This window comes from Pteropus medius, unplaced genomic scaffold, assembly GCF_902729225.1.
Source record: "Pteropus medius unplaced genomic scaffold, Ma_sr-lr_union100, whole genome shotgun sequence".
NCBI lineage: Eukaryota > Metazoa > Chordata > Mammalia > Chiroptera > Pteropodidae > Pteropus > Pteropus medius.
The window spans coordinates 5,719,426-5,740,178 of record NW_024350927.1 but is presented as its reverse complement, the minus strand read 5'-3'; the positions used below and the strand labels follow the sequence as shown (position 1 = coordinate 5,740,178).

The 20,753-nt window shown below is 44.5% G+C and overlaps 1 protein-coding gene across 6 annotated transcripts in view; it reads left to right on the top strand.

Annotated features, from left to right (window-relative positions):
- Positions 1 to 20,753, top strand: part of KIF1B (kinesin family member 1B) — a 124,614-nt gene that overhangs the window by 97,917 nt on the left and 5,944 nt on the right. For all 6 annotated transcript variants that reach the window (XM_039842252.1, XM_039842254.1, XM_039842253.1 and 3 more), the window contains 13 exons: positions 986 to 1,104; positions 1,505 to 1,560; positions 3,620 to 3,728; positions 4,990 to 5,056; positions 5,599 to 5,683; positions 7,558 to 7,663; positions 13,249 to 13,363; positions 14,021 to 14,154; positions 15,127 to 15,188; positions 16,563 to 16,708; positions 16,887 to 17,126; positions 18,243 to 18,314; positions 19,299 to 19,420. In XM_039842252.1, coding sequence (XP_039698186.1) covers positions 986 to 1,104; positions 1,505 to 1,560; positions 3,620 to 3,728; positions 4,990 to 5,056; positions 5,599 to 5,683; positions 7,558 to 7,663; positions 13,249 to 13,363; positions 14,021 to 14,154; positions 15,127 to 15,188; positions 16,563 to 16,708; positions 16,887 to 17,126; positions 18,243 to 18,314; positions 19,299 to 19,420 — 1,433 coding nt within the window. The remainder of the gene's footprint in view (positions 1 to 985; positions 1,105 to 1,504; positions 1,561 to 3,619; positions 3,729 to 4,989; positions 5,057 to 5,598; positions 5,684 to 7,557; positions 7,664 to 13,248; positions 13,364 to 14,020; positions 14,155 to 15,126; positions 15,189 to 16,562; positions 16,709 to 16,886; positions 17,127 to 18,242; positions 18,315 to 19,298; positions 19,421 to 20,753) is intronic.

The following is a 20,753-nucleotide window of genomic DNA, read 5'->3' as shown; positions in this document are numbered from 1 at the left end:
AGAAGGTTCACTCCAACTATTCAGAAGTCATCATTCTCATCACAATAGCTAACATTCATTGAGAGCTCTTTTGTATCACTGTTATGCGTGCTTTTTTGTGCCTTAATTCATTTAATCCTCACCTTTATGCCGTAGACAGTCATAATCCCCGTGTGAAAGCTGAGATAACTGAGGCACACAGCAGTTAAAGTCACTCACCAAGGTTACAAAACTAGAAAGAGACAGAGATGGCCTTTGAACCCAGAGAAATGCGAGCATGTGTGTACTCGATAATCATTGATTGCCTACTGTGCACAGAGAGTGTGCCTGACACCCCTGGGGATGCACAGATGAGTCACAGGTGGTTATGTCCCCAAAGAGCTCATCTAAACAACAGTAGAACAAGATACAGAGACAGTAGAAAGGTGTTCATTAAATGCAGTGGGAGTAGAGAGAAGGGAAAGTTATTTCCATCCACAGAAAGATCCTTGTGGGGTGGACGGTTAGGTGGAAAAGGAGGTGGAACTTCCCGAAGGATATAGTACAAATGAAAAAAGGTGGGTCATACTTGGCATTGTACCTAGCAGGGGTCAGTCATGTTTTTCTTATCGTCGTTACTGTTTGAGCTGGTTCTTGAAGTTTAGGAATGGCTTAGAAGTATGGAGATATGGGAAGGCCCTGCAGGCTGGACTGTAGGGCAGAGGAGAGAGCAGGTCAGTTTGATCAAGCTGAAACAGTAAGTGTGAAGGGCAGCAGGGGGCGCCAGAGGTCAATTGGGGCAGATGATGGAGGGTCTTGAATGCCTGAAGCTCTATAACGTCGCTTCAGAATGAAAACCGGAGAGGAGACCCTGTCCTGTATTTCCATGTGGGAGGCCTGGCCTGCATACTAAAACACCCAGCAATTACCGGGTACTCAAAAGTGCTAACATTTTGATTGCAGCAAACATGTGCCTTGTCTTCTGATAAACCTTCCCCTAATCTAGCTTGGCTTTATTTCTTATTAGATTGCAGTGGAGGTCACGGAATCCTTTGTGGAATACATCAAAAGCAAGCCTATAGTGTTTGAAGTCTTTGGGCATTATCAGCAGCACCCGCTTCACCTGCAAGGACAGGAGCTTAACAGGTTTGGGCCAAATGAGCAAAGATTTGTGTTGTTACTGTCGTTGTTGTTACTGTTGTTGTCACTTGCTGGAAAGGAAGAAATCTTTTGAGGGGTTAGGATAACTAACTAACAGTTTTATTTACCAAGTAAGTTGTCGAGGGCAACGACGGGAGCTTTGAGATGATGGCAGTATCAGTGTTAACGAAAAAATTTTCTCCGTTTGTTAGCTGCGACTTAGAAGGGGACTTTCATTAAAATGTCTTAGCCTCAGTTTTACTGCATGGGAGTATGTCTGGTATCTGATAGTATGTCAGAGTTGAAAGTCCAAACGGTCTGTGTCTAAAGATGATTTAAACGTGCCGTTTATATCAACGCAGGACTCTTTTTAGTCTTGAAGAACTTTGTCTCCCTTCCTTTGCAGTCCACCTCAGCCGTCTCGACGATTCTTCCCTCCGCCCATGCCACTGTCCAAGCCAGGTGAGCTCAGGCTGCGTTCTTTGCGTGATGTTCTCTTGAATACCTCTCTTATTCTGAACGACTTTTCAGATCAAAATCATATTCTGATTCCCGCTCTAGTTCTCTGTATCCTTACGTATTCTTGTACCTAGCAGGAACTAGATTTCTTGGCTCCCAATTTAAAATAAGACGTAAGAAGCAATAGGGCTCTATTCCTGCCAGTTCTCTGGTCATCTCATTGTAGCTTTAGACGAGCTTCCTATGCCTGAATCTCTCCGCTTTGTGTGTAACGTCCCATAACTGTCAGGTGACTGGGCACTGCTCTGCGTATTAAAGTTATTCTGCATGTTCATTTATCCTGTTCTGACTTCTCTTTGTTTATTTTCATCCTTTTCCTCATTGCCCACCTGCCACATTTCCCACCCCACCCTCTGCTCATTCTCCACCTCTGTACGCGTCACCTCCATCCCGCCTTCAGACCATGAGAGAAAGATTGAGCTGATCCGATTTCTCGTGTCTGGCTATGTGAATGTGCATGTGCTGGACGCGTTTTCTGAGCACGCCAGCGTGCTTGCATCCTCCGCTGTTGCCACCTTCCAGGATGGGGCTGACCCCTTGCCGCCTTTTCTTTTCCCGCCAGTTCCCAGCTGCCAGAGCGAGAGGGAACCTAAACGATATGGTTAGTAGCTAAATCAGCCCTGCCTTAGACGTAGAACCATCCTCAGGGCCTTGTCCTAAAGCCGGGCGTCTATGTGCGAAACACTGACCTTTCTGTTCGCTGCTCGAGCCGAATGTAGAGTTCGGCACGTTGTCACGATCATGTCATGATCCTGAGATCCTGAGATCAGAGAGATCTCAGGAAGCGCCTACCCCCCTCCTTGGGGCCCCTTTCACATCGCCCTCCGGGTCCCTGTATTTGTTTATTGAATTCTTTGCAATAGCAGTTTTAATTTTACAGATTTTTACAGGTGGTTTTTGTTTTTGCCGTTTTGTTTTTACTGTCAGGTTTTGCTTTCTGACCCTTAGACGACCACCAGAATCAGTTAACCCTGTTTCCTTCTTAACTAGCGCCACCAGCTCTTGTGGATCCCATGAATAATGCCACCGCGTGATTCATAGCGCCCCTTTCCATACGTTGTTTTGGTGGATCCCCGTAACCCCTTTTGAGCTAGCAGGCTAAGTATTATGATCTACATTTTATAGGTGAAGAGACAGACTCCCAGAGTTTAAGTGACTCAACTAAAGTCACACAGCTATTGAGTGGTTGGGCAGTAATTAGACCCCAAGTCCCTGAGCCCTCATTCCAGTGCTCCGAAGTCCTGACTGGGGACCCCTCTTTGTATTGCCAAGTTTCAGAATTTCTAAGTAGTGTTTCAAAGTGCCCACCATGTGGAATCTGAAATTTTTGCAAATCAGTGGATTTTTGGCTAAAATCTCAGTAAAGTTAAGAATATGGAATTTTAAAAGAACATGCATAACCAGATATCATTTATAGAATCCTGTATTTAGAGAGTAGACCAGTGGTATCCAAACGTGTCCGCACACTGGAGTCCCCGGATGGCCGAGTCCCACTCCTGGGGATTGTGATTAGTGGGCCTGGGCTGTGGGCCGGGCTGTGCCATCTTTAAGATCCCTAGGTGACTCTTATGCAGGGAGGGTCAGGAACCACTGGCTTAGAGGGTGGGTCTGTCCTCCCCGCCTCAAGCTGTGACTTGCGGATGCTGCCCACCTTGCTTTTCCCACGTGGTTATGATGCTCTGTGTGCCACAAAATGCCAGAGCCTAAAGAAGATTTTTCATGGTTTTGTGAGCACACTTACTCTGCACAAAACCTGTTTTCTCATCACTGGGTTAGTTTGTGGAGAGAGAGGAAGATGTTCTCTCCATTTTCCTCGTTCTCCGAATTTAGAGGTACTGATGTAGTTGATGTTGAAGTTTCTCGGAGTCTCCTGCGTTGAAATCTGTCCGCTGACTCTTGTAGCCTTTCCCAAGTGTGTCTTTGAAGACTGATGTTAGAGAAGTTTATACTTTTACTGAGTAGACTAGGATCAGATTTTGACATTTTCTAAAACTTTTTAAAGTTCCAGCCACCAAGTTAAACACCATGAGCAAAACCAGCCTTGGCCAGAGCATGAGCAAGTATGATCTTCTGGTTTGGTTTGAGATCAGTGAATTGGAGCCTACAGGAGAGTAAGTCCAACTTTCTAAATTTATAAATAAGGCAAAGTTTTTCAAAATGAGCACATGTAATTTTGAGTCTCTCTTCTCATATTCAGCTTCATGAATCGTTGTCACTGTCAAATTCCAGTTCTGAATTGAATTTTTGTGGTCTTGTGTTCTTTGAGTTAGATGTTTGTCAGAGAACTGACTAGTATAATAATTTGCCTTCTTGTTAGCAACAGCAAGGGCCTGGAGACGGGCGCTTTGTTAGGAGGGAAGACAGCCTCCCTAGAGGGTCTATCAGCAGCATATCGCATGCAGTATGGTCAAGACTTATATTAATAATCTCAGGGATGGGATTAGGGGGCAGAGTATTTCCCAAGACCAGGAGTTTTCAGCCTTGGCACTGTTTGGGGCCAGATAATTCTCTGTCGTCAGGGCCTGTCCTGTGCATTGGAGGATATTTAGCAGCAACCGTGGCCTCTACCCACTAGATGCCAGTAGCACCTCTTCTCCACTTGTGATGACCACAAATGTCTTCAGACAGTGCCAGGTGCCCTCTAGGGAACAAAATCACCCCCAGTTGAGGACCACTGTCTTAGATCAAAATGATCAACATCAGTTTAGTATGAGCTTTCTCTGAATGTGATTGTTATTTATAGTTGTCTCTAAAATCTTTTTCGAAAAACACAAATAAAAGAGATCCCCTCCTGAAACAGAGCAAGGGGGGCTGTGTCCATTACCTCGAGGGTAGGGGGTAATGTTACCCTGCTAACTCTATGTGTAGTGCCGAGTGCACCCTCATGCTCATCCGCCTGAAACATCTGTTGAGTTCCTACTACATGCGAGGCGTGGCTCTGTCGGTCCTGTATATAGTGGTCAGTAGAGACATCGCTTTAAGAATTTGACTTTCCATAGACAAATCTATAATAGGATTATAACGTTTATCATGAGTGAGAGGTCGTTAAGGAACAGTTTCTAGTCTTATTCGTATAAAATGATCTAGAATCTGAAATGATCTATGTCCTCACACTTGCCATTGCCATTGTCCATTATTTATGGAATATCTGTTATGCAGGGGGCTGCGATGAGCCGTAGATATGTGAAGAGGTTCACTGGGTACAAATGACTGTGTGATTAAACGCCCGAGTGGTGAGAAGGACATGGATTGGAGTTTAGAAAATCGAAGACCACTGGGGGCGACAACAGCCAGGGAGGACCTTGCCGACGAAGTGGCACTTAGCGTGAGCACCCGACCTGACTTCTTTCTTCTGCCTTTCTGTTTCTGTAGGTATATCCCAGCTGTGGTTGACCATACAGCGGGCTTGCCCTGCCAGGGGACATTTTTGCTTCACCAGGTACTAATGAGGGAGCAAAAGGGAGCATAGGAGAGAACACAAAAAAAGAGTTTAGAGTAAGAAACACAGCTCTGATTCTCTGCTTTTCTTCTCTGTTTCAAGGGGATTTGGAGGTGGGCGGACTTTGTCCTCTCCTTTTTAAAAACTTTTTTGTGTTTGTTTTTAATGTTTCTTCCTCAGATCTTGGCTTATATAAATACATATTCTTGCTTTTATATGTAAATATATTTTAGAAAAGCTATTTTGAAAAAGTGTGCTTCATTCAGTTACCGTAATTCATGCAGCTTCCATGTCATTTTATACAATTTTCCTTTCATTATGGTTGGGAGCCCTCACAGCCAAAAGTTCCAAATGGGGAGAGAGGATGAGGTCTCAGTGGACTGAAAACCCGGCCCTGGAATGTAGGAACAGAGGTCCCCTTTTGGTAAATCAAACGTAGATTCAGTGAGTGCTCAGAAATGCGTATGCCAGTCCAGAAAACAACAAACGAGAGGAAGTCATAGGCTGCCCCAGCTCAACCGCTGCCCCACCCCGTTACCTAGGGCATCCAGCGAAGGATCACGGTGACCATTATCCACGAGAAGGGCAGTGAGCTCCACTGGAAGGATGTCCGTGAGCTGGTGGTAGGTGAGTACACTCCGCTGGCAGGGGACACGGCCACGCTTTTCAGAGGTAACGTTGCTCCCTGCTAGGGGCACAGGGGCCGTGTGCACGACTCTGCTGGAGACGCAGGCCCTGGGGAGTACAGAGGCCTCGAGTTTGCGACTGCTCTTTTTTTCTCGGCTCCATCATTAGGACACATTATTCAAGCAATTGTTGTCTGACGGCATTACCCTGGGCAGGGATCTGTGCTGAAGTCTCTGCTCATTGTGAGCTTGCAGTTCAGTCGAAGAGACAGTGTATGCGTGTACAAAGTATGTACAAAGTGTGGTGAATAAGGACCAGAATGAGGACCAGCGAAAAAGACCTGTGATAGGAGAGTTCACCACAAAAAGGATCCAGGAGGAGAGGATCCGAGTAGATCCCAGAGAAATGAGAAGGGTTTTGTTTTGTTTGTTTTCCACTCATGGAATCATTTTGAGTAAGATAGCCAGGAATATGTCTAAAATGCAAATGGTTAGAAACCCATGGCCAGAGTGGAGAAATTAAACTAAGGCATAGTGAGAGGAAAAAACCGGCTGACAGTATGAGCTTTACAATGGCATGGTGAGCTTCTGAGTCTTCTATTGCCTTGAACTCTTTGACAATGGGGAAGCATCAGAATATTTTTAAATATAGAAAACATAGTACCTAGGATTACAAAGGAAACTAATAATGTTGAAATGCAGTTGTTAAAATATTGAACAAATCTGTAGTCTAAGCTTTTCTTTATTGATGCATTCGATAAGTAGCAGGTTAAATTTCTATCATTTCAAAGTAGTGGTGAATGTCAATATTACATTAGTGTGACATGAAAACATCTGATTTCCACTGGGGGCAGGGTCATAGGTACTGCTGATTCTCCGGTGGTTCGTCCCCTCCCTTCATAATGGAAGGAAATACCAAATTTCCGTTACGGGTTCATGAAAATAAAGTTGTAACTTTTTTTTCCATTCAGGCTCATGGACATCCTGAATTCTGTCCACACAGCCATGGGCCTGGATTAGCAACCCTGGAAGGGAGATTATAGTCTCTCCTATCTGGGGCAGTGATGTCAGGCTTTCTCAAAATTAATTTTTATGTGGAACACTATTACATAAAACGGAAGAGATGCTTTCTGACTAGAAGAGGTAGGATAGGGTGCAGAGGCAACAGTTCCTTAGGCTTCTCTGAAAAACCCTATGATTTATTCGCTTATTGTTTTAATAAACACATAGTACTTACTGTGTGACAGGCTCTTTTCTCAAAGCTCTAAAAAAATTTATTTAATCCTCATAACAGTCATATAAGGGAAGCATCGTAATTCCCACTTGACAGATGAGGAAACTGAGGCTCAGAGAGGTTGCGCAGTGTGTCCAGGCCCTACAGCTGGTGAGTGTTGGGGCTGAAATTTGAACCCAGCTGTCCAGCTCCAGAGACAATGCTTGTAACCTCTGTGCAATGCTACATCCCCTGATGTTAATTTGTGGTATCATGAAAGCAGCAGCTTAAGAAATTTGTGTAAGAGGAGTGAAGGATGGATTGGGAAGCGGGGAAAGTGAACAGCCCGAGACCGGTCAATGCTACCGCAGCGTTCCAGATGCGAGGGGCGGCCTTTGCGGGCAGGGCGGTGACGTTGGAGGTCCGATGGAAATGATGTAAGAAACTCTTTGAACAAAGAATCATAAGGTTGCACAATTGATTCAGTGTGGGAAGGAAAGGGGAGACAGGATGTGGACAAGAATGAAAGACCATTGTAGAGTCAACCAAGTGGCCCTCATGGCACCCGACGTTACACAAAGGTTTAAAAGGCTCGTTTCAGCTGAGTGAATTTGTTTTGTTGTTAAGTATACCCATGTTTCGGTTTCTTCATTTTTTTCTAGGCCGGATTAGGAATAAAGCTGAGGTGGATGAAGCTGCAGTTGATGCCATCCTCTCCCTAAATATCATCTCTGCCAAGTACCTGAAGTCCTCCCACAACTCCAGCAGGTGGGGCACCCTGAGGAGCGCGCTGTCAGCCTGTGGGCGGATTAGTACACCTTAGATGCCTTATTCGGTAGTGACTGCCATTCAGGTGAAGAAACTAGTTCCCTCCTCAACTCAGAAATCCCTGCTTCCTCCCCTGCCTGCCCTTCTCTCCAAAAATAAGAAAATAAGTCATGGGAGCTATGTATGTGTGATCAGTTACCCTCACAGGGTGAGAATGTTCTCTCCCATTTGGAGTTTAGGTAGATGTAACACAATGAAAGAGAAAAAGGCAGAAAAAGAAAACTCAGCACGCTATCCAAGGGTTTAAAAGTACAAATTAATTGCTGCTAAGGCTAAATGTTTTCCTGTGAAGTGGTCGCTGTGGAGAAAGTCTCTCAGTCCTAAGTGTCCTAGAAACGACCTCCTAGGAATAGTGAACCCTCTCGTGCTTGGTCTTTGCTGCTGCCAGTGTGGGCCCGAGGAGTCTCAGTATTTGCTTTTCATTTTCATTTATGCGTAAAAGCGACAAGCTAATATAACCTCCTCTGACCAAGATTGGCTGCCATAATTAACGAATTACATTTTATTTTTAATTTTAAATTATTCCCTTTAAAATTCCATTTTATAATCAAGCGATGACAGACAACGCAGAAGTACACGACCATTCTGCTTCCCTCGTCAGACTGGACATACATCGGGGCCCCGTTCCCTCCCCAGGAAGGCGTTACACCGTCGTGCACAGAGATACCACAGAGATTCCGTTTCTTCACTTAGTCAGGGCCGGGAAGCGTGCGTGTTCTGACGTGAGCTTAGAACACGGCCTTCGCAGTGCAGGACTTCTCTGTGCTTCTCTCTGCTCCTGAGACACTTGCTCACATCTGCGTTGGGAAGAGGGAGAGCAAAAATAAGACACTAGGCAGAGACAGATGAAAGTCTGGGCCAGGATTAATTTTTTCTGTTATAGTTTTTTTGCGTTATAGTTTTGCAAGGAAAGAGAAAAAAGAGATGGCTGCTTTTTGCCTGAAAGAGGAGCTGGCAGGGGCTGTGGAGGGAGGGCGAAGGAGTACAAGAGGGTGTGTATGCCTGGCGAGGGGGGCGCAGAGATGGAGATGGCTGCTTTGACCCTCCCCGGCCCTTTCCTGGGCAAAATCTTGAGCAATCCCGTTTCTCTAAAGTCAGCAGTTACCAACGCCCCCGTAGTGTTTTCTCTTTTGCTGGACATTTATAGTGAATGTTCAGCTGGCATCCATCACATTTTCTTCGCAGCTATGAGAAATATTATCTTAAATTTCTCTAGGGTACTTAGCAAAATACACAGGGAAAGGTGGTGTTTGCTTGAAATGCTGGTTGTGCTAAACTTGCCTATGTTAGCATAACCAACCCCTGGGCTGTAGACCATCCAGTATGGTCTGCGGCCACTTAGGAACCGGGCTGCACAGCAGGAGGTGAGCGGCGGGGCAGGGGAGCGAAGCTTCATCTGTATTTGCAGCCGCTCCCCAGCACCAGCATCACCGCCTCAGCTCCGCCTCAGACCCATCAGGCATTAGATTCTCATAGGAGCATGCGTCCCTAGTGCCAAAAATTTGGGGACCGCTGGTAACCTTCAAAAGTCCCTTGATTCATGCCCAGCTGCAGTTCAGATGCTTTGGGAGGTGAACTTAGCTTTGTGAAAAGCAGCTTATCTTTCACAGTAGACAGAATTAATTTTTAAAAGTTGACTAAAATAAAGAATAAGACACGCACTTTAAACATTTTCGTTTTAAATTTGGTGGCACAAGAAGTAGACCTATAAAGAAAATCTAAGTGCAAAATCTTTTAAACTTTTTATCATTTATCATTAAATTTTATCATTTCTCCCTTTCTTTTACATCAGTCTCACTCAAACTAAACAGCTGTTTTTTAAACAATTCACCATTATCAAATCTTTTAAAAATGTTGAACTGAGTTTTCACACTTAACTTTTGCTTCAAACTAAACAAAAATTCTTTTTTGCCCTCACGTCTCATCGATTTGCCTAAATTGAATTCAGTTAGCTAATTCTAACAGGTACGACTGCATAAACAGGTTTGGGACCAAGTACGACTGACACTTGCTGAGCCCGCAGCTCCCCTCTTTGGAGCAGATAGTCTGGGCCTATGAGCTACCTCTCTAGTGTAGAATGTTCAGTGAGAACGGACGTCAGTCTTTATATTTTAGGGATATGAAGAACGTAATGTGGTAAGTTGCTAAATGGAGTTTAGTTAGAGAGCTTTGAATCTATTTGCCTGGGGTTTAATGTTGACAGTTGAACTTACAGCTCCAAGTTTAGGTGTGATACGTGTGTGTATATTCCATACGTCGGTATGGGGCGTGATTCCCAAGGGCCCCCATTACTCCTTTCCTTCCCTGTCCTATGTTTGTTACCTGATTCACTTGTCCCCTTAACTCCACAGCAACGTCCTACCACTTCTGATACTCAGTCCCCTCCAAAAGGGATGGTAATAGAGGCGGTCTCCGCACTCCATCTGTGCTCAGCATTTTCTTTAATTGACTGTCTCGGGAGGGGGCCCCATGTCCTTGTAAGCCCTCTACCAAATTGTGTCGCATCGATCTCTCTTGTTAATTGTCCACTTGGATTCACTTTGCCTAACAGTAGATTTGCCTTTTTTATATATTTTTTTCTTCTGCTTCTCTCTCTTTCCTTCTTTTCCTTTTGCTGCACTAACTAAAGCTTTTTTTTTTTATGTTTTTGCAGGCTCTTTCTTGATAAGGATATTCCTAGGTATTTTCTGTTTGCTTTTTTTTTTTTTCGCACTTAATGATTCTAGTTTATCAGAATGCTTTTTGTCTTATGTCGCTTCGACTGCTATCTTGATTTCGTGTTTCCCCATGCAGACCTGAGCAAACCTGCGCAAACCTGCGCAAACCTGGGCTAGAGCGAGACCTAATTCTGCACCCACTGTGCCCTGGTTTTTCTGGCGTGTGTGCAGTTTCACATGTAGCTTCTTAAACAATTTGTAGAATTTTTTGTCATTGTCTCATTCCATTTACTAAACTTGTCTATTTTATTCTTAGGGCTCTTCAGGGTATCCTTTCCTACATTACAGGATAGAGTGTTACTCCCCTCATTTCGTAGGCAGTCTTGGGCTTTGTTTTCTGCTCTTTGTCTTCTGTCGAAGCTTGAAAGTTTTGTTGCTGTGTATGTAGCTTTGCATAACTGTTCACTTTTTTGTTTTGTCTTACCCTATAGTAGAGACCAGTTTAGCTATTTAGGTAGCTGAGTCTGTGAGAAATATTTTGTTTATTTTTAAACTTAGATCTGCTTTCTCCTGTCAGGGCTGCTTCTCTTGTCTGTTTTTTTTTTTTCTTCTTTGGAATAGAAAAAACCCCAGCTCGTTGGTGAAGGAAACTTTTCCCATCTCTCTCTCTCTAGCTGGTTTAGGGGAGGAAGAAAATGATACATGACAGTACAGCCTACAAGGTTTGAATGTTTTTTAAAAAGATACACACACTGCAATCCATTGGAGATTGTTTCTTAACGACTGTGGGCGCCATGGAGGAAAACATGTCTCAGGATTCGGCCCTGTTTCTAAGTCTAAATTCTTGTGTCAGCTTGATTCAGTTGACATTTCTCGCCAGTCTTAGTTGTATTTGTTACAACCACCTCTCAGTAATTGCCACCTTTGCTGGGTATTCCAAAAGAACATGCTGCAGTATCTCCCTCCCCAGCATCCAAACAAGACAAAAAGAAACTTTTTCCCCCCCCCAATACGGAAAGACTTTAACGAAGTCAAAAATTCTTTTGTATTAGCCAAGTTTCTAACGGTGAAATTTTCTCTTTAGATTAAGCGAAACGTAACCTAAGACAAATGCCAGGAGGCTTTCTTACACAAATTAGAAAAGTTGGCCTCAGTTGAAAGAGTTGTAGAACCTAAGTTACGATTTTCAATTTTCGACTGCAGGTCGCAGTGATAGGGATGTCTGTCAAGTATCTCCAAGTCGATAAATGCCCTCCGCTAAGAGGAGGTTCGTTTCCCTTCAGCACAGGTGTATCCAGACCTCATGATGTGACAGGTAGTCCCCATTCCAGGGACCTCAACAAGCACGGGGACACAGTAAAAGAACAGTCTCCGGGCGAGAGAGCCCTCAGGTGGCTTCTGCTGAAGTAGCGGATATCGCCACCCCATCTTAGAATTAATATGAAGATTTGATCAAAACAGGGCTTTGGGTGCATAGTGCATAAAGTGTTCTTTGCTGAGCCCAGGAGATTGCTTTTTGGGTCTCCGGGTTGTTTTATCCATCTCTGTCTTGTTTGTTGTCTCTCCTTTCCTTCGGTGCCTTTGTAAAGAGTTCCCTTGATCCATACACACCGCCTCAAAAGCTAGATGTTTGAGAGAGTGTCAGGTACTTCAGAAGACTTAGGGCTGGAAGCGACTACAAAGCAGAATGAGCAGCTTCACGAAACTGACACCTGGAAGGTGGGGGGTGGTTAGTTCTTTTAGAAGCGTGTTGTTTTCTCTGTGATCATTTCTGGCGAATGAAGCATGAAAATGTGTTTAAAGATAAGATACGCCAGCGTTTGTCGTAGGAAATCTGGACGAGATGGCAGCAGTGAGCTTACCGTTGGAGAAGGGGTAAGGGGCAATGTTTGGGCAGGGTCAAGGTGTGCAAAAACTTCCTAGTTGAGTCTTGTGAGGTGTATCACACGCGCGGAGAGCTAGCGGCGATGGAGAATCCACAGTGCTGGCGTAGACGAGGTGTCTCCCTTGGCGCTTGTTATGGGGGGTCTGTGAGGAGACAGGGGGGTGAAGTTGTGAGTTGATCTGTAACACTGCTGTTACTCAGGACGGTGCTTCAGGTGAGGCTTGCTGAATTGGAAGGCTTCATGTCAGTTAGGGTCTATGGTGTTTTACCGGTAGTCTTTCTTTACAAAAAGAAAGACTTTAGAACTTCAAAACAACAGTTTATGGGTGTTTATTAAATCACATGTCTAGTTGTTTAAATGTAAGATTGATTTTCAAGTGAATTTTTTGGAAAACTGACAAATAGTTGGCTAGCTCTGGTGTTAAAAATCATTCTCTTTTAATGAAACGTCAGCTAAAAATAACCTCTTGGTTTTTTGGGGTTTTTTTGTTGTTGTTTTTAAAACAAGGCTGTCTATACTGCTTCCTCCATTAATTCTCCAGACACGTTTGTGACATTTCTGAGGCTCAGAAGACTAGATTGTGATAGGGAGACTGCAGCTTACGAATTACCGAGCGTTCGCTTCCTCTTCCCATCGTTGACTGACTGAAGAGCCTAGCCTTTCTTTTTCGTTTCTGCCCATACTCAGTTATCCTTTTCATCTGAATGCCTTTGGTTGATCTCAGTATTTTTGTGTAGCCAGAGAAGAAACAGGCTTGTCTCCCCCACCCTCCAACAAAAAAAATAGCGTAGCTAAGTGCTCCTTGACGACTACCTTTTCCTTCTAGAGGTCAAGGTTCTGCTCTGTTGTTAGAGTTCAATAAATCGAGAGTGTGTATTGGTGCAGGATTCCATGGTATTACTGAGGATGACAGTACGACAGTACATGGCCTAAAGTGACTTGGCTTCTTTTGGATGACGCCCTGTTGTCTTTCTGACCTTAGGACTTTCTACCGTTTCGAGGCCGTGTGGGACAGCTCCCTGCATAACTCCCTCCTTCTGAACCGAGTGACACCATACGGAGAGAAGATCTACATGACCTTGTCAGCCTACCTAGAGGTGAGGAAACCCAGCCCTGGAGCACCAGCAGGTTGCAGCAGGAAGCGGGGAGGAAAGTCGGCTGAGTTTGTCCGCCTTTCTCCCGCCACACCCTTAGTTATTATACTTTGCCGACCGTTCTGGTTATATTACATTCTGTTGCTAGTCTCTAATCAGAAAGTCACATGACTTGTATTATAGTCTCAGCTTTTGTAGCCTAATCACCATTCTTCAAAGAATGTGTGATTTTAAGAAAACTTCACCTCTCGATTTTGTAGTTGTGGACAGAGCCTAGTAGTGGTTAACGGCACAGACTCTGGAAACAGCCTGAGTTCAAATCCCAATGCTGCCACTTACTGCCTGCCTGTCCTTGGTCAGGCGACTTCATCTCTCTGTGCCTCGATCAGGGGTAATAATAATAGCACTCACCTCTGAAAGTTGTTTAGATGTCACATAAAAGGATTTAGAACACTGCTTGGCACATAAGTAATACATATTAGCCATTATTACAGAAAAAAACTTTGGAAAGATTTGTGAAAAATAAATGCATCTGCAAGGAACACCACCTAATCTTGCCCACACCTAGGGCCAGCGCCCCAGCTGTGGTAGCGCACACACCTGTCACTACATTAGGTGCTCTGTCTGCCTCTAACGGAGCCCGCTCGCATCTGCTTTCAGCTGGATCACTGCATCCAGCCGGCTGTCATCACCAAGGACGTGTGCATGGTCTTCTATTCCCGGGACGCCAGGATCTCGCCGCCCCGCTCTCTGCGCAGCCTCTTTGGCAGTGGCTACTCGAAGTCGCCAGACTCGTAAGTTTTTCAGACGATTTAGCTTCTAGTTGGTTTGCCCAGTGTAGAATCAGCAGAGCACTCGGTGTCCCTGGCTTGCTGTGTCAGAAAAGGTTAGTTTACAACCTGTAAACCAGTGGTCCCCAACCTTTGTGGCACCAGGGACCGGTGCTCTTATGAGCATCTAATGCCAGATGACCAAGGTGGAGCTGAAGCAGCGATGCCAGCGCTGGGGAGCAGCTGCAAATACAGGTGAAGCTTCGCTGGCTCACCCGCTGCTTGGGGGTCGCAGACCCCTGCTCTAAACCATTATGGTCCTGACACCTGGAATGCAGTAACTTGAATGCTGGCATTTAACAAAATATTGACGGATAGACGAGTTAATGAAAGAAGGCGAATTACATTGTGAACACTTCTAAAACAGTTTTACAGGGACTAAATTTTGTTTTTAATGTCATCGTTATTGTTTCTAACAGATTACCATTGGGATTTTCTTATTTTAAAGATTTATTCACATTTAAGACATACAAAAATACATCAAGAATAATAGTGAATACCTATGCATCACCACTCAGCATAAAAAATAAATATTACTAATATAGTAGAAGGTTCAGTACCCAGGTATTCCTAAACATGCTCCCCAGATTTTGATGTTCATTGTTCCATTCTAGTCAGACATCCCCCTACCATAATATCTTCTGTCTTGCAGTAAGAAAAGGCAAATTTTTAATTTTTATATTTAAATTATAAACTATTTAGGTTTTCACTCATTTTTATTCGTCTTTTTAAAGTAACAATGTTCAAAAGATTAAGATGAAAACAGATTTCTTCTAGGAAAAAATACACTTAAGTTCAGAATAGGAAAAGAAATAAGATAGTTCCATTTGAGGATGGCTTGCAGTCCCTACAGAGGAGACAGTGTAGAGAGAATTGAGATTGTCCTGTTTTTGTGCTGCAAAAAAATTAACGAATTGTTTGTTTTAATTCAAACAGCAATCGAGTCAGTGGAATTTATGAACTCAGTTTATGCAAAATGGCAGACACAGGTAGTCCAGGTAAGCGCTCACGAATCAGGAAGGTGATGGTTGTCTTTGTCTATGTTTGGAGTATTATTATGGCAGAAATGTATCCTACCCACGTAGGATAGATATAAAATTTTTTAGAAACAAGACATATTTTACAAACCAGGTTTTTGGTGATGGGAATTATCTTTTTCCGAGTTGCAACACTGTTGGGTTTGTGGCGTACAATACAATTATAACAACTTTAATCAAACAAAGTGTTACTGGGCTTTGGAATATTATAAAAAATTCGAGTGTATTAGAATGAATTTGGCTTGGAGATCTTCATAACCATTTCCCTCTCCACCTTAGCCCCAAAGATAACTTGGCAGTCTGACTTTGCAGGTCCTGTCAAACTAGAATTTCAACTTCCTGTGCCCTAGAAACAGAAATTATTAAGTTGACTTGTTCCTTCTTGATGTCTTTTTGGGCTTCTGTTGTCCTTCCAGCTCAGTGGCCTTAAGCAGCACTTTGCATTTTTATGTTTGTAAACTGGAACATGAACAAAAGTCAGGGTTTTAAAAAAAATTTGATTAACGTGAGTGTGAATCATTTTAGAGAACATATATGGAATAAAGTCAGGGCACACAGGAAATATTTTGATTAAAAACTAGACTGGGGTTGGGGAGAGGTAGATGGGTAAAGGGAGTCAAATAACATGGTGACAGAAAGAAATCTAACTATGGAGGGTGAACACACAATGTAAATATATATATGCCTTCCTGTTAAAGTGTACAGCTGAAACTTATTGGATTCCGTTAAGCAATGTCATCATAAAAAAATAAATAAAAATCTTTTAAAAAATTAAGAAATGAAGAAGACCAAGTATGAATTTAAACCCCAGTAGCAGCTAATTTTAGTGTCCAGATGGTATCTTAAGGAATTTTTTAAATTAACATAAATTTATGTCTTTTACATGTAAAAACAATATAACGTTTTTAAAATATATGAGAAATGATGGGGGCTAAAGCCATATGTCATCTGCCATTCTAACTGCACTACTAAAATGTGGGCATCTATGTGCGTGCGGGTGTGTAGTCCTGGCCCACTTTTTTCATACAGGTGTGTTTTTATATGTTTGGAATCAGAGTATACAGACTACTTAATCTCCTGTATATTTTCATGAACATAATAACTTCGGCATGTTCTCAAGTTTCTGTGTAGTCTTCTTGTCAAAGAATATAAAACTCAGTTTTAAAAGCAATTTAGAGTTGCTTTAAGAAAAAAGGGACGATTGTTCTTTACAAAATCTCATGTATCTTGAGACCAAACTGTCTTAGTTTGCCATACATGTGAATTATTAATTCAGTTTTAGGTAGAATTGGAATTGGATTTTTCTCTTAAAAAAAGAATTGTTTTTTGTCTCAGGCATGCAGAGGAGGAGAAGAAAAATCTTGGATACGTCAGTGGCGTACGTGCGGGGAGAGGAGAACTTAGCCGGCTGGCGGCCCCGTGGGGACAGCCTTATCCTTGAGCACCAGTGGGAGCTGGAGAAGCTGGAGCTCCTGCACGAGGTATGCCAGGGCCAGGGGCGCCCAGACCAACTCGGGCAGGATTCCCAAAGTATCAGTCACCTGCTCACCTCCTCTCTGTGACCCTGGCTTTGCAGTTTGCGGTCACGCTGCGGTGTAGTACTTGTTAAAATCGTAATGAGCTTTGTGTTCACTGACGCAGTAGTTTTGGTCATCTTAGGTGGAGAAAACCCGCCACTTCCTGCTGCTGCGTGAGAGACTTGGTGACAGCATCCCCAAATCCCTGAGCGACTCGTTGTCCCCCAGCCTCAGCAGTGGGACCCTCAGCACCTCCACCAGCATCTCCTCCCAGATCTCAACCACCACCTTTGAAAGCGCCATCACACCCAGTGAGAGCAGTGGCTACGACTCAGCAGACATCGAAAGCCTGGTGGATCGAGAGAAAGAGCTGGCTACCAAGGTGCGACCCCCTTCCTATGGCCAAGCGTTTTCCCAGTGAGACTAGGCTGGTCTGTCCGCTTTTTAATTTCACCTTTAAGGACCTCTGTTTTAAGGCATGCACTAACACTAGCACTGTGATTTTGGAATTAATAAGACTCCATTTGTACCTTTAATAAGCTTACAGACAAGTGGGTGACTAGCATATGATGGCAGAGAATGTGCAAAGCCTGTGGGCACCAGAGGAGAGGCCTGCGCAGGGGCGGCTGGTGTGTAGCAGGGTGCCCACAAGGGCGCCCGCGTGCCTGGCATGATCGGTGTTAGGGAGTCCTGGGGGGGTGTTAGGGAGTCCTGGGGGAGAGGGACAGGAGGCGGGCCAGGGCCACATTGCGAAGGCTCTGTGCACTACCCTAGAGGGTTTAGAGTGTCCTAGTGGTGATGTGGACATATTTTAAATAGGTATTTATGTTTTAGAAAGACTTCTCCAGAAGCAGTGAAGAGGATGGATTTGTGGTGAAGAGATAGACTAGAGACAGAAGTCTTTATTGCAGTGATCCAGATGGAAATGATAAAGGTTTTTAACTAAGGTGGGGTTTTTAAGGTGGGCCCAAGAGGAAGGAGCATCACGGAAGAGATCTGGAAAGTAGAATCAGCCCTCTTGTCGCCAAGGCTGGGGAGTCGGGGATTGAGGACGATGCCCAGGCAGGTGGTGTCTGGGCAGCTGGCTCACAACAAAAACAGAAATGAGAGGGAGTTCGTGTCTCTCGTTTCAATAATTGAATAAATGGTCTTCTAGTTGATTTAGGAAAGTATGTCCTTCCCGAAGTCTCCATGCCTTCAGTGCCAGGGTGAATCAAGAATGAAAACGAAGCCTTTGCATTCTTAAGCACTTCCGAATAGTGGTGTTTGTGGTATTCATTTTTGACTTGACGATGCTTTTTTTAGTGACTTATTTATCTTCTTCATTGGCGTACACCAGGCTTTCCTTCCTATGTGCTTAGTTAATTTCTAGAGCTGTTTGGGCAGCATCTCTGCCCCACGGAAGGTCTTAGGCATGTTGTCATCCCTTCCTGCCTCACATCCGGGGTTTCATTTGGCCACTGGAACTTACGCTTCTCTCTCTCTCTCTCTTCCCTAGTGCCTGCAGCTTCTCACCCACACTTTCAACCGAGAATTCAGCCAGGTGCACGGCAGCATCAGTGACTGTAAGGTAAGCATCTTAGACTTCCTGTCCCCAGCTTGTGCTGCATTTAGATGGCTTGAGATGGGCACAGCGTGGTTATTTGAGAATATATGATGTATCTGCTCTCGTATTTAATTTTTCTGAGTCAGAACACTGACTGCTGAAGATAAAAGTATTTCTCCATGTCTCTTTGAGTGACATGGAGATGAGAACTGTTTTGGCTTTTCCCTAATTCCCTTGGAGAATATTCTGTACGGGGTGATGTGTTATTGTGTGACAGGGCACAGGAAGTCCTGAGGTTCTCGGTGGCATAAAATTCTCTTGCCTCCCACAAAGAGTGAAGTGAACACTTTAAAGAACTGCTGTATCATTCACTCTATTCTAATCATCTTGACCTTTTTTGCTGTTCCTTAAGATACTGGAAACTCACTCCTGCCTCGGGGTCTTTGCACCCTTGCTGTTTCTGTGCCCGGAATAGTCTTCCTCCAGATGTTCCCACGAATGGCTCTCTCTTATGTGTTTCATTTTTCTGTTCAAATATTGCCTCCTTAACCACCCTGAGTAAAGCCAACAGCTCCCTGAAACTTTCTAACCTCTTTCCCTGCTTCATTTCTTGCTGTAGAACTTATCACCATCTGACACTTCGTAACATGTTTGGTGATTGGTTTATTGTCTGCCTTTTGCACCTAGAATGTAAGCTTCAGGAGGTCACGGCCTCTGCCATATTCTTAGAACAGTGTCTGTTGTTCTAAGTGCTCAGCTCATATAGACAGGATCATTCAATTAATTCAGGAGGGGAGTAGCCATATAAAAAGCCAGCCTCGCGCCTTTTGTTAATGTCTAGATTCCTAATGTGACACTCAGGCCATAAAGTATTTGTAAAACTTATTTTCTTGAATCACCCTGAAGCAGAAGACTTACGAAAGTGAGGTCCCTGGTTGTCAAAGCTCCTTATCGCGGAGGCAGCTGTGGTCGTCTGCCTCTCACTCGCTCTGTTCTGTCTGCCTCCAGCTGTCTGATGTCTCCCCAATCGCTCGGGATCCCTCCGTGTCCAGTTTCAGCAGTGCTACCCTCACCCCTTCGTCCACCTGCCCGTCGCTGGTAGACTCCAGGAGCAGCTCTCTGGATCAAAAGTAAGTACCCAGATGTCACCAAGAGAAGCTTATCTAAGAACCAAGGGACACGCCCCTTCTTGCTCAGTGATTCTCACCTCGAGGGCAGCACCCCCTCCTGGGGGCATTCGGAAATGCATAGAAGCCTTTTCTAAATACTGTGGTGACTGGGGGCGTGCTGCTGACATCTTCTAACAGCCTGTCTCCCTGACTTTCGGCATCAGACCACTGGCTCCCCTTCTTGAACCCTTTCTGCTCAGACGAAAGGGAGTAACGTCCTTCCCTTCCCACGCTGCCCGTCTCCTCAGTCACATCAGGCACAGGAGAGCCCCATCTTGGGGAAAATATTTTGAAACTCTTATGGAAAAAAAAATATTTTGAAGACACACGAAATAATATCGGTAAGAATAATAGAGACCAATCTGGTCTAGGTTCCCTGAATTCGTCACTTCTTTGCAGTGCGCTGTCAGACTCCTTTGCCCTGTCACCATTCATTATGCGCACCTGTCAGAACCGCCAGTTACTGTCCAGCTGTCTGTCTTATGTACCAACCCTGACACAGCTGAACGTGATGGGGGAAATAACACAACCAGGTTATTTAAGTAAACCTAGGATGCCAGCAACTGTAAGATGTGACTTTATGTTCCACTAAGAAAAAGTACTGCCAACTATAAGGCAACATACCATCAATTGTAAGGTGCATCCCAATTTGAGAAATGGTAAGGTATTTTTAAAAAAGGGCTTTTTGGAATTGATGAAACAGTTTATTGGGCTTCCGCTGCTCTCCAAGGATAACTGACAGTACAGACGCAGTGGTTACTTCTGTCGCGACAGCCCGGGCTGGGCCAGGCCGGTGGGGCAGCTCTGCACCTTGGTCACGCAGGAGCTGGGGTTCCTCCCAGATGTTCGCTTTCTCTGCCGGTCTCTTAGGAAGAGGGTCTCAGACCGCAGTGTGTATCACCTGGGAGGCTCGTTCAACCACAGGTGGCTGAACCTCGCCCACGGTTTCTGATGCTGTAGGTCTGGGTTGGAGCCTGGGAATGTGAATGTCTACCAAGTTTCTGGGTGCAGCTGATGTCGCCCACCACACTTCAAGAGCCACTGCCCTACGTGTGAGCTCGGGACTAAATAGAAACCTAGAGAAAGGAGTTCATACTCCAGACACTTCCGTTCAGAGGGCTTCAGGACAGGAAGAAGGACTGAGTGACTCTGTCATCAGTGACCAGTTTCCTTTTGTGACCTCTGAAGGGTGACAGCAGTTGAATTTGGAATTAGGCTCCCGATGCCCGCTCGTCTTCTCACCGAGCTCTGAAACCGACAGCGCGGCACGTGCTGACCTTACTGAAGCTCTCTG